This window comes from Brachycentrus maculatus, unplaced genomic scaffold (genome assembly GCF_059751285.1).
Source record: "Brachycentrus maculatus isolate JH-2025_06_01 unplaced genomic scaffold, ASM5975128v1 h1tg000065l, whole genome shotgun sequence".
Classification (NCBI taxonomy): domain Eukaryota; kingdom Metazoa; phylum Arthropoda; class Insecta; order Trichoptera; family Brachycentridae; genus Brachycentrus; species Brachycentrus maculatus.
Window position 1 is genome coordinate 832,749 of NW_028280819.1, and position 12,531 is coordinate 845,279.

Here is a 12,531-nt window from a genome sequence, read left to right on the forward strand (position 1 = left end):
TTTTATCGTACTGTTCCTCTACTATAATTCTAGCAATTGAAAAGTTCTTTTGTTCTGATTACAATTTTAGCTTTCAGTTTAACAGCAAATTCGTAATATTTTTTGAGAAAATTTTCCATCAATGATTTGTGATAAATTGTTATTAATATTCAAACCATCGATTTTGTGGTAAGACATTTAAACAAAATGTTAGTTAGGTAAGTATGTGATTATTGGTCTAGAGTTCAGTTTCTTCTTCTTCTGTTAGTCATGTCAGGTCTCGCTGACGTCGACTATCACTTGAGAGTAATTTGACCTTGTCTTGGGCAGCTCAAAACAGCGCCTCGACGGTCCTGATCCCCGTCAATCTAGTATATTCCGGAGCCAGAAGATCTGTCTTCTGCTCACATCTCGTCTTGACCCTCTATTTTGAAGAAAAAAAGAGTTTAGCTTACTGTTTTTAATATACACCTGTCTCTTTGTCTTTATAAATTCGGAAAATTAAAAGTTCTAACACCCTCAGACAGATTGTCAAAATATCTTTTTATATTTTTTAGGAAGAAGCAAAGGAAGGTCTTACACTGTATTTAGCCGACAATGTGAAATTTGGGGAAGTAACTGCAACTGATCCAGATGGTTTAGAAGCAGGAATCGTTAACTTTGAAGTGGTAGGAAATGGTTAGTAAATAATGAGCATTCACAAAAAAATTGAGATATTTCGCTTTGAAAATCTATGATAAGAGAAGAAGCAGAATTTTGATTCTGTTGTTATCATAAATAAAATTTTAAAATCTGGAAAAAAATGTTTTTTTTACAATTTTTTGGTTTAATTTTAGGCGTTGATATGTTGTAATTGACTCAAGTTGCATTTTTTTCGCAGATACTGTTAAGGAATTCTTCACAATTGATAACCAAGTCAATAATATGGGGAGGTTAACACTTCGTAAAGATTTGAATCTAGAAAATGCTAAATTTGAGGTAAAGTTTAAAAAAATCATTCAATATTATTTTTTAATTCCCTATATCACAGTTTGAAATTTATAAAAAAAATTAGTTAAAAAAAAAATTATTCTACGTTTAAAGTATTAATTTATGTTGTTTCTAGTTGTATGATTACCAAATATGTATAGAAGGCACTGAGATATCAGGTCACAGTGTCGATTTTGTAAACTATTAAAAAAAATTAACTATCACCTAAAAAATAAAAATATTTCATTGGTTTTTATAAAATAGAGAACAGGCTGTCAATACGTGCATTGAGCTAAAAATTCATGTCTGATAGAACTTGGAAAATTCCATATCCACAGGTTCTTTCATTTTCGAGTTTTTAAACCAAAAAAAAAAAAACTTTAAAATATATGTAAGTATATGAGCATTCAGGATTTTTTTGTTTTTTGTAAAATCTATGTAAATTGAAATATAAAGGTGGAGACTGACCGGTGCATTTCGTCGTAACATCGCTCGCGGCGAGCATCACCGAGCATCCGAAACTATGGATGGAGCGCTCGGCTCGGTGTACTGACTGCCTGAATGCTCGCATCGTAACGTGTTACGTTATGACGAAATGCTCCGGTCAGTCTCCGCCTTAAGATGTCTTTGTCAGACAGTACAACAAGTTATTTTTGTTGACCTGTATACATAAATTATATGGCACATTTATTTGAATGAACTCAAAAGTATGTACCTCCTCGGTGCTTACTTATTATTTACATATCTATTTACCGCATGATTATTTGACATTTTTGATGTTTTATTGATATTTTAGCATTGTTTATTTTAAAATCTGTTTTTAATAGATATCAATAAGAGCCAGGGATAATGGAAAGGACCCCCAAAGCTTGGAGTCTGAAATTCTTACATTCACAGTCCAGTTTGTCCCGACTGAAGGAGCTCCTTTCTTTGAAAACAACTCCGCTACTGCCAAATTTACAGGTACAGTAACACGAAAGAAAAAGGCATGATTTTTTTATAGATAAGCAGTGGGTAACTAGTAAAATTTGTACATCTTATATAATAAAAAATTACGCCCTAACTATTTAGGCATGTTTTGTGTTCCCATGGGAACCCAAGTCTTTAGGAAGACAGGGTGGCACCACTTTTCTACCTATATAAAATGCAAGCTCCTGATTGCCATTGGTTGGGATAACACCAAACAATAAGACGGGTAAGAACCTGCAATCGGTGGTATTGGAGTCAGGACGGATTGGCTTTAAAATCCCCGCAAGCAATGTTTTGAGTCCTCAATACTACAAGGTTTAATATTCACTTTCCGAACTACAATAGAATGAAAAGCTTAAGATATATCATGTCCCCTTTATTCATTTAGGATAAATATAACAGTGCCATAATATCTTATGCAGCACTCTGTACACTGTTGGGTGTAGGGGTTGGATCTCTGTGTTTTTTTATTTTTATTATTCCAATTGAATCTAAATTTTTAAAGATTTTTAATATTTTGTTTTTAAAATGAGCACCTCAAGCATGATGAAAAAGACAAACTTATTTTAATTTTGGTGGAGAAATGAAAGTAAATTAAACACCCGTGCATAATTACTTTGGCTGTGCAGTGGTTTCATTTGGCTTCCGTGCTGGAGGTCCATGGTTCCTAGGGGGGTAAAAATAAATATAAGATTTTAACTAATATTTATTAAATATCACGCTGGACTGGTACCTGAAACGCAATACCTTCGCATAATTTACAATTGAGGCAACACTGTTTCTATGCTATGCAGTTTCTTATGCACCATTTGGTGTGTATGGGGGTTAAAAGCGGAAGAATATAATAAAACTGTACATTTTTCGTTTTAAGAACTTGCTGGAGGTGTGGGTGAAACTCAAGAGTTTGAAAAAGCGGTGGATCCTAAAAATTTGGGATGTGAAACTGACAATTGTAAATTTGATATATTCTACTTCCTCGTTACTCAAGGTAAGCAATAATCTAATTTTACTTCACCAGAGTCACAAAGTGTCCACCTCCGTAGTGTAATGGTCAGCACACTTGGCTACCATAACGGAGGTCCCGGGTTCGATTCCCAGCGGGGGGTCAAATAAATATAAGTGATTTTTTCAGTGTAATATTTATTCAATTACCTTGGTATCAGAAGCAGAGGGCTGATCACCTTTCTTTCATGTGTTAACGATCAAGATAACACTGCGTTTATATGATACAGTGCCCATTAGATGCGGATAAGGGTTTGAAGAAGAGTTTCAATGTTAATTATAGCAAATAAATAAATATTTGAAAATCACAAGGCAATCAGTAATATTTTTATTGAAATCTATTAAGTATTGAGGAAGATGAAATGTTCAACATTTTATATTTTAAATGGCGACAAAACGCCGGAACGAAGTGACATCATTGCAAATTTTTAAAAAAAGGTAATAATTTTCTTGATTCCTTGTGGTCTCTATAGCAGCGGCAGATTTATCAATATTATTCTTGTATAAAATTATTACAATTAGCTCATACCGTGCTTGTATTGTATATTGTATTATCACTTTATATTTAGTTCACGATTTACATAAATCAGTACATAGTGTATACATAGTAATTATTTAAAAAGTAATAATGAGGTACAATTAAGTATTTATCCCTATAAAATTAGTGTTGAAACTAAAATAAATTAAAGCAGTAGAAAGTTACATTGTATACTCATGCACAGGCTATGTAAAAAAAATTGTTTATGTTTTATATAAATTAATATGGAGTAAAGTATACAGTTTGTCCGCCTCCGTAGTGTAATGGTCAGCACGCTCGGCTACCGTTCTGGAGGTCCCGGGTTCGATTCCCAAGGGGGGTAATTTTACCCCCCTTGGAGGGTAAAATTACCCCCCTTTTTATTATTTATTTAAATATAAGTGATTTATTCACTGTGATATTTATTCAATACTACCATGGACTGGTACCTGAAGCGGAGGCCTGATCACCTTTCCTTCATGTGTAAACGATCAAGATAACACTGCGTTTATATGACACAGTGCCCTATGCATCATTGGGGTGCGGATAAGGGTTTAAAAAAAAAAAAAAAAAAGTATACAGAATTTTTTTAAACAAATTTTATTAAACTTTAAATTTTATTTTATTTTCCACTTAGTCAAGCTGGAATGAAGATTTATTATTATTATTAATAATTTTTCTATTACTTATCTTGTCACTTTCATACATCTAAAGGTTTTTTTCACTATACAGATCCATCCGCAGAATACTTCGAATTGGACAAGGAAAAAAATATATTGAAAGTCGTAAAGGAGTTGAACAGGGAAGAGAACCCCAGACATTTCATTAGAATTGCAGCCACAAATTCTCGGGATCAAGTAGAAGTTATACCATCGGAAAGATCTATATTGAATGTTGCCGTCAGTGTGAGTATTTCAAAATTCAAAATTGGTCATCCGTCAGCTTCCATTGCATAGTGGTCAGCGAGTTTAGTTTTTGTGCCCAATTGTTTGATTCCCAGAGAAACCAGAAAAAAAGAAATTAATAGCTCTTTTTTATGAGAAAGTATTTTCTATTTAATGATTATTTCAATATCATGTACAACATTTTGATAAGACCACAAATAGCATTATTTATGCTATTTGTGGTATAGTATAGTATAGTACCATAGACCATAAACAATAAGCAGTTCTCAAACAAATTATTTAACTTTAGTAATCGATTTAAAAAAAAAATTGTTGATAGTTTTTGGCTCACGGGTTCCTGATTGCTGGTTATTTGCTGTGAAGGATGATTATTTTATATTGGTGAAGATTAAAAAATAAATCAAAACAAAATAATGTACAGTAGGTGAGAATCCGCTTAGTATGGACCTTTTTTTAAAAAAAAGGAATAACCCGCAAAGCAGAGGCCTCTTAAAGTAGAGACTTGTAGAGGCTTGTCTGCAGGTAGGATAGTAAGGATAGGGAAGGTAAATGTGGAAAACACATCACAAACACCCAGACCAAATGAAAACAATTTTTTCTTGAATTTGTTTTGCAATCGGGGGGAATCAAACCCGCGAAAAACTTAAAAGGTCAAACTTTCAATGTGTTTAGTAAATAGGGCGATAATGTCAGTTTTATTTTTGTGTCATTATTTTCCTTCAGAACTAAATTTTACTAACATGTTACAGGCAAACAATATATTTTAATTTTTTTTTCAGCATTATTAATAACATTTTTAGAATTTTTGTTGTTATGACTTGTGGTAAAATTGTAGTATATAAATAATATACAGTAAAATTTGAACCTCAATGAGGTTTTGGTAAGTATGAGGCACGATGCTCGACTCCAGATTGGGTTTCAATTCCTTATTGTTTAATTCAGTATCTAATATTTTATTTCTTCCAAAATTTTAGGTAAAGGAAGTTGATCCAAGACCGAGATTTGTTCAAAAACTTTATGCTGGTGGACTCACACTGACGGATAATTTAGGAAAGCTGTTATTCACATTAAAGGTTGGTTATTTTTATATTTTATTTTAGAAGTATGCCTTTTATCACACGAGTAACGTGGTGGTTAGTTAGTTAGGTAGTCATTGTACATTATAAGAAAGGTACTTAAATAAATCCCTGGGGTCAAAAAAATAAAAGTGATTTTTCATTTTGATGTTAATATGTAATTGACAATTGGAATAACACTGCTCTAATATGATGCAGTGCCCTACGCATCATTGTAAGTGAATATTTTGAAAAAACAATTCTGCCATTGCTGGTAACCCCACTTTTTCAATTTTTTTTATTCTTTAAATCCTGGTTTATCCGATAATTAATTAACTTTGGTAATAAAAATAACTCGCGCTCGAGTATATTGTCTTCAGCATGTGCTATCTATGAGTGAACATGCCAACATTTGACTTCATAATTGGAGCACACACTGCGCACTCCCTGTCCTTGTCACTTCTGTTGTGCCGGTAGCCGCGCGCAGAGACCTCCTCCATCTCTGTCTCTAGCCCGCGACTCCCAGTCACCATCAATCCCCGCCAACCTCAACGATATAGATAGACTGATATAGACTGTATAACTCTAATGTACTGTAATGATATAGCTGTATGACTGATGCATGGTGGTGACCAAATATTTATACAATAGAGATATCAATCAAATCTGGGTATAAATTATTCCTGAATGGAACAAATCCAGCACGTGTGAACAATGATTTGGATACACTTAAAATAATTTGTAGATCGTTTGGGTTTAACCAAATTCCATTTCTATCCCCTGTACTTGCTTGAATGCGATTATATATTTGCGGGGCTTTTTTTTTTAAACAAATAAGGTTCCGGATCTTACTTCAAGTCAAGCTTTTTACTATAAAAAATATATTAAAGTATCATAAAAATATTCATTTCATATTTTATCTCTTTTTCAAATTATATTATAATTATGTAAGCGCAAACATTGTTTCGTCTAATTGAATTTAAAAAAAAAGAAAAAAAAATATCCGTAAAAAACGGCGTTTCACCAGTTACATGGAAAAAAACCCTGTATATTTGTATGATGGTTTATATTATTATTTTTAGGCCACTCACACTGAAGAACTGCTCATTACATACAGCGTAATGGAAGGCTCCATGAATGCTGATAGCTCTCTTAATAATGTTGTTGAAAATGCATTCCTACTTGATGAGGTTACCGGAGATATGACGCTTAATTTCAAACCTCAATCTTCAATGTCGGGAATGTTTGAATTTATTGTACTCGCAACCGATACCCGTATGTAGATTTTCATATTTTGTAATATTTATATGTAAGGCGCTGTAGCTTTTTTATTTACAATGCAATAAACCTTAATATTTTTTTGGTTCTGTTCAGCTATATTTTTATTTGTAAAAAAATACATTTATTTGCACCTTAGACTTGTATTCTTCGTAGAATTTTAACCTATAGATTGGAAGGATGGTATCTTTACTTGATCGTACCTCCAATTCTCTATCTCGCATCCATAGTTTATTTCAATAGGTTCCTTTAAAAACGATAGATAGAGGTTTCTCTGTATCTTCGTCCTCTTTTTCTTTATGAGCCATCTGATCTCCACTGTTGTGTTCACTAGCAGTATGCAGGATTCATACACTTTTCATTTTAGACAGGTCGGAATCTCTTTATCTTGCAGAATTTGTTTGAGTTTGCCAAAAGCCGCCGTTTCACTGTATATTGTGGTTTTTAGTTGAATACCACTTTAATTTATCAGAAGGGAAGCAAGATGAAAGCGGATTACTTTTAACACAAATTTATTCAGTTCTATAAAATTACAATCAAGAAAATACTTAAGAATAATCGCGTGATTCTAATATGAGAACAGTTGAAATACGTATCGATCTGAGGACGGGCGGCGGCGAAGTGTCACAAGCTAGTTTCCGCTCGTTGCAGGCTCCGTGGTGTGTTCGTTATTTCACTCGATTTGAGTTGCCATGGTAGAGTGGGTTGCCACAATATACATACATATATTCACTCAATTTTAGAATAATTTTCTTTTACAGTTGATAAGACTGATGAAGCAGAAGTCAAAGTATTTATGATAGCTGATAATAACAGAATATCCTTTATTTTTGAGAATGTAGAAACCGAAGTGGAAGCTGAACGTAAATTTGTAAGTACATAGTTGCTAATATAGTACGCATATATAAAGAATAATATACATTCATCACCAATTTATAAGTACATGCATAGTTGCTAATAAGCGAACCACAGGGTATCATCAAAATGTTCATATATTATATCTACAATTGAACTTATTACATAGATTGCAGACACTATGACAGATGCATTTACCTACCAGTGTAACATTGATTACATACTCATGGCATCTGATCCTGGAGGTGTCTCTGTGGGAAATCAAACAGAAGTCCGTACACATTTTGTAGAGGATGATGTGGCTATTGAGGCAGCAAAAATATCAATGTAAGTAAACTTCTGTGTGTGTATATATACTGGCAACCTCTGTTGATCATCGAACATGGCCGCCATAAGTGCAATTCCACAATCAATGGTAGATTTAAAAAAAAAGGTTTTAGGTTTTTAAAAGACGTTTTATTTTTAAAACAAACATGACGTAACAATGTTACATAAAATATAATCCATTTTCATTCTTTGATTTTGCCAATATAAATCTATTTTTCCTTGTTTGGCCTCTCCTTCGTTTGTTGCATAAAATTTGTCCATAACCGTCAAATCACCCATTACAAACACGCTTTGCAGCACTCACTCGCTCATAATCTTCGTCATTTTCTTCTAAAAACTGCATGCACTGACTGTGACGAGAAAATGCCTTTGATTATTTGAAAACATAATTTTCCGATGGGAATAGTTAACTTTTTCTTCTTCTTCAAACCCTTGTCCGCACCCCAATGGTGCATAGGGCACTGCATCATATAAACACAGTGTTATCTTGATCGTTGACACACGAAGGAAAGGTGATCAGCCCTCCACTTCAGGTACCAGTCCAGGGTAATATTGAATAAATATTAGAGTGGAAAAATCACTATTTATTTGACAGCCCCCTGGTAATCGAACCCGGGACCTCCAGAACGGAAGCTGAGCGTGCTGACCATTATACTACGGAGGCCATTATACTATATATATATATATATATATATATATATATATATATATATATATATATATATATATATATATATATATATACATATAAATATATATATATATATATATATATATATATATATATATATATATATATATAAATTTTAAATCTTGAGCAATATGCTTGTTTTACCATGGGTAGAATAGTGACCGCCTCCGTAGTGTAATGGTCAGCTCGGGTACCGTACTGGAGGTTCCGGGTTCGATTCCCAGGGGGGTGAAAATAAATACTGGTGATTTTTACACTTTAATATTTATTTAATATTACCCTGGACTGGTTGATCCCTGAAGCGCAGGAGTGATCACCTTGCCTTCATGTAAGTAACAATCAAGATAACACTGCGTCAATGCGATGCAGTGCCCAATGCACCATTGGGTGCGGATAAGGGTTAGAAGAAGAATGGTGAATGTTATGTAGCATGTAAAGCAACCACACAAACCAGCTCTTCATCTCAATAGTCTTTTGTCTTTGTTGGGATATCAATGAAAATATTGGTCAAGTACGCCAGGTATGCCAGGCATACTTGGCATACCAAATACTTGAAAGTGGTCAGGTTAGGAGTCGTAATAATCGGCGGGTATGTATGAGGAGATGCATGAACGTGGAAGAGGCGAAGAATGTTTGCAAAGACAGAGTGGTGTGGTGTTCTATTCCCTCTGCCTACAAAATCCCTTCAGTTTTATGTACAAAGATTTGATTTGACTCCGATGTCGTCAATAATTGTTTATTTTGATTACAGTCTGCTAACTGATATTAATCTGATGAGAAAACTTCGAGAAAACTTGCGGACAAAGAATTTGTATTTGGAGGACTACTCTACTCAAGAAACTAAGTCCACGGAATCTTTAGAAAAAATGCTGCAAATTATTCTAATCGTTGTGTCAACTGTTTTGGGGTCCCTTTGCATTCTGCTGTTGGTTTCATTCTTTTTACGAACCAAAAGGTAAGATGATAGTTTCAATATAATTTATATTTGAAACACTAACTTTGTGATTTTCCATTTTATAATTAAAATATAACTTTGTTTTAAAATCACTATAAATATTTTATTATAACTTAATTATAATGTCTACTGTAGTATTAATCAGTCTCGATAAAGAAGCGGTTAGATTCGAAACCGGTAGACATTATAATTAAGTTGAAATAAAATATTTATAGTGATTTTAAAACAAAGTTACATTATAATTATACGATAGTTTCAAGTTTCATGCTTTTCAGATTTTGAATTAGTATTTTAACTTGAGTATACAGTGAAACCTCTATCTGTCTTTCCTCGAATAATCGTTTTCCTGGATATGTCGTTTATTTCTCCTACCCCGAATACATTTCATACAAAATTAGATCGCATCGATCGTTTCTCTATCGCCATTTTACCTCATTCATTTTATTCATATTCATATTATAAATATTTTGTATGTGTTTTTTTTACACTCATCTCAATATTGTTACATTCAAAGACAATATTACAACGTGTGGGATAGAAACTATCGAAAGTTTGTGTGACACAAGGTTGACGGATACAGCAGAAGAGGTTGATATTGATGAAGAGGAGCCGCTGCCTGTACCTTCATTTTCAGAAAAAAAATTATTTGCAACGCCGAAAATATACTGTGAACATTGCATCAGTTTGATGCAGTACCCTATGCACCATTGGGTGCGGATAAGGGTCAGTAGTTGATAACTTGAAGCCCAAGACTGATCATGTTGCCTTTATATAATTCACAATCAAGCTGACATTTTGTCGATGCTTGATTTTGTGCCCGATTGGGTGATGATTAGAGCCAGAATAATGTATTATGACTTTCTTTTGTACATACTTTTATAAACAATAAATCTTTAATTATTTTTCAGTCTGAATCGGCGTCTGGAAGCTTTGTCCACCACCAAGTTTGGTTCTCAGGACTCCGGTTTGAATAGAGTTGGCGTGGCCGTACCGGGAACAAACAAACATGCTTTAGAAGGGTCTAATCCTGTCTGGAATGAGGAAATCAAAGCTCCAGACTTCGATGCTCTAAGGTTAAAAATTACCATGTTATTCACATAAAGTATGAGCGTATGAAGGTACCTAGAGATTAACCGCTTCATGCTTGTGTTTTTGTTTCCTTTACAAAAATGGAACTAAATACATCAGATTAATAATTTTTTATTTAAAGAGATTACATAATTTGAATTTCGTAAAGTTTGAAAAAAAAAGACAACCAATAAAAAACCGATGAGTTTTATTTTTATTTTTAAATATGGGGTTGACATTTACAAAAGAATCAACTCAAAAGCCATAAATGCAACATTGTATTGTCTTACGGCATATGTGGTAGTCAAAATGTACCTGTTCTTCAATAGTTTTTTAGTACCTTGTATAAAGAAGCTATAGAAAATGAAAACAAAGGCACGCGAATATCCAAAAGTTAAACAAACTTTTCAATTCGATTTCTTTTACAGCAACATGTCAGGAGATTCTGATCTAATTGGTGTAGAAGATAACCCACAATTTGCATATGACAATCCTGTTAATGAGAGTCCAAGACGCAATACTCTATTCCAACAAAATAAAAATACGGTAAGACTTCATTTCCTTGGATACGATAAGTACTGTCTATGAAGGTGTAGTTCTTATTGTAAGAATTCAATTTTAATCCTTTCTTTAAAAAAAATTAAAACACTTATATGTGATGAGCACTGTCATACATTAAAGTCAAATGTCCAACAATACTCATAATGTCACTATAAACCATGAAGATTTAATATCTACCGGAGAACTATGGCAGGAACAGGAGCATAAATTTTGCAGTGCCAACCAAAATTTGTGGTCCTAAAAATCAGTAGATTGAATGATATTGAATGTGCTAAAAAGGCACCTTAAGGAACTCGTATATATTAGCAAGCAATTTGTTATGCAACCCTGAACGCCCCAGTCATAACTGCTATTCTTTTTTCCTATCTATTATTCCTTCTCTATTTCCTTTCCCATATAGCAGTATCCTCTCCAAGTTCCTCCACAAATGTCATCTGTATCCCAAATATACTCCTTTAACTCCTTTAACCAAGAACCTAGAGCGCTGGATCTGCCTTTATAAAATTTATAAACAAGAAAAAACTCCATTGAATTGCCACGGCGTCCTTGGCACCATTGGATGCAATTTTAAAAATAAACTTTTTTCTATGGTAATCCCAACAATGCATTATCTTCCTAGTATGTTTCTGTCTCTTTCTAACACATTAACATATTGTATGCCGATTTAACTCTATCTGATTGGCAACACTGAGCAGTTGACTTTAAATATTTTTTTCACTATTGTTCCTGCCATAGGACTCCAGTAGGTACTTACATGTATGAGAGCTTAGTGCATATCTCAATATAACTAGCATACCAATCTATTTCAACACAAAAAATACTCTTTAACACGAACTAGCCTTTCTTGCAGTGTGAGGGGAAAAAACACAGAATAGTAACTGTAATATTAATATTATTTTATATTTCTTTCCAGCTTGCATCAAGAAGACCTACTGTCAATAATATAAGCAAACAAAGTTAATTAATGATAACTATTACACAGAATAAAGAAGACTTATCTGCTCTGCTGTAAAATATAATATTAATAGAATAATGATTTATTCTTGTAATTAATAACTGTGTACATAAATATATTATCTATATAAATAAGTATTTTATTTGTTAATTTATTATGTACAATAGATGCTCTCTTAACCGGTGCCGCTTTAACCGGCTGACCGGCGTCTTCTCAAAATGCCTCGCGCTCAAAATACACGCAGACAAGTAGCAACTAGATGCAATGTTCATAAAAAAATGACAACGCTTTTTAAAAGCCTATTAAACACAAGAAGCAGCAGAAAATAACAGAATTTTTTAATCCATTGTAGGCCTTCTTTAAAAAAAAATTGGAGTGATGTGTGGCTTTTTCCTGTACAAATATATTACAGTTTTTATTTATTTATTTTTTAAAACATATCACA

The 12,531-nt window shown here is 33.2% G+C and overlaps 1 protein-coding gene across 1 annotated transcript in view; it reads left to right on the top strand.

Moving 5' to 3' along the window:
• Positions 1–12,217, top strand: part of LOC148311392 (cadherin-AgCad1-like) — a 31,587-nt gene extending 19,370 nt beyond the window's left edge. The window contains exons 20-32 of the mRNA XM_088256663.1: positions 537–657; positions 860–957; positions 1,776–1,911; positions 2,789–2,905; positions 4,169–4,341; positions 5,316–5,414; positions 6,479–6,671; positions 7,436–7,545; positions 7,699–7,856; positions 9,299–9,502; positions 10,411–10,575; positions 10,999–11,116; positions 12,045–12,217. Coding sequence (XP_088112789.1) covers positions 537–657; positions 860–957; positions 1,776–1,911; positions 2,789–2,905; positions 4,169–4,341; positions 5,316–5,414; positions 6,479–6,671; positions 7,436–7,545; positions 7,699–7,856; positions 9,299–9,502; positions 10,411–10,575; positions 10,999–11,116; positions 12,045–12,092 — 1,740 coding nt within the window. The 3' untranslated portion in view covers positions 12,093–12,217. The remainder of the gene's footprint in view (positions 1–536; positions 658–859; positions 958–1,775; positions 1,912–2,788; positions 2,906–4,168; positions 4,342–5,315; positions 5,415–6,478; positions 6,672–7,435; positions 7,546–7,698; positions 7,857–9,298; positions 9,503–10,410; positions 10,576–10,998; positions 11,117–12,044) is intronic.
• The last annotated feature ends 314 nt before the right edge of the window (positions 12,218–12,531 follow it).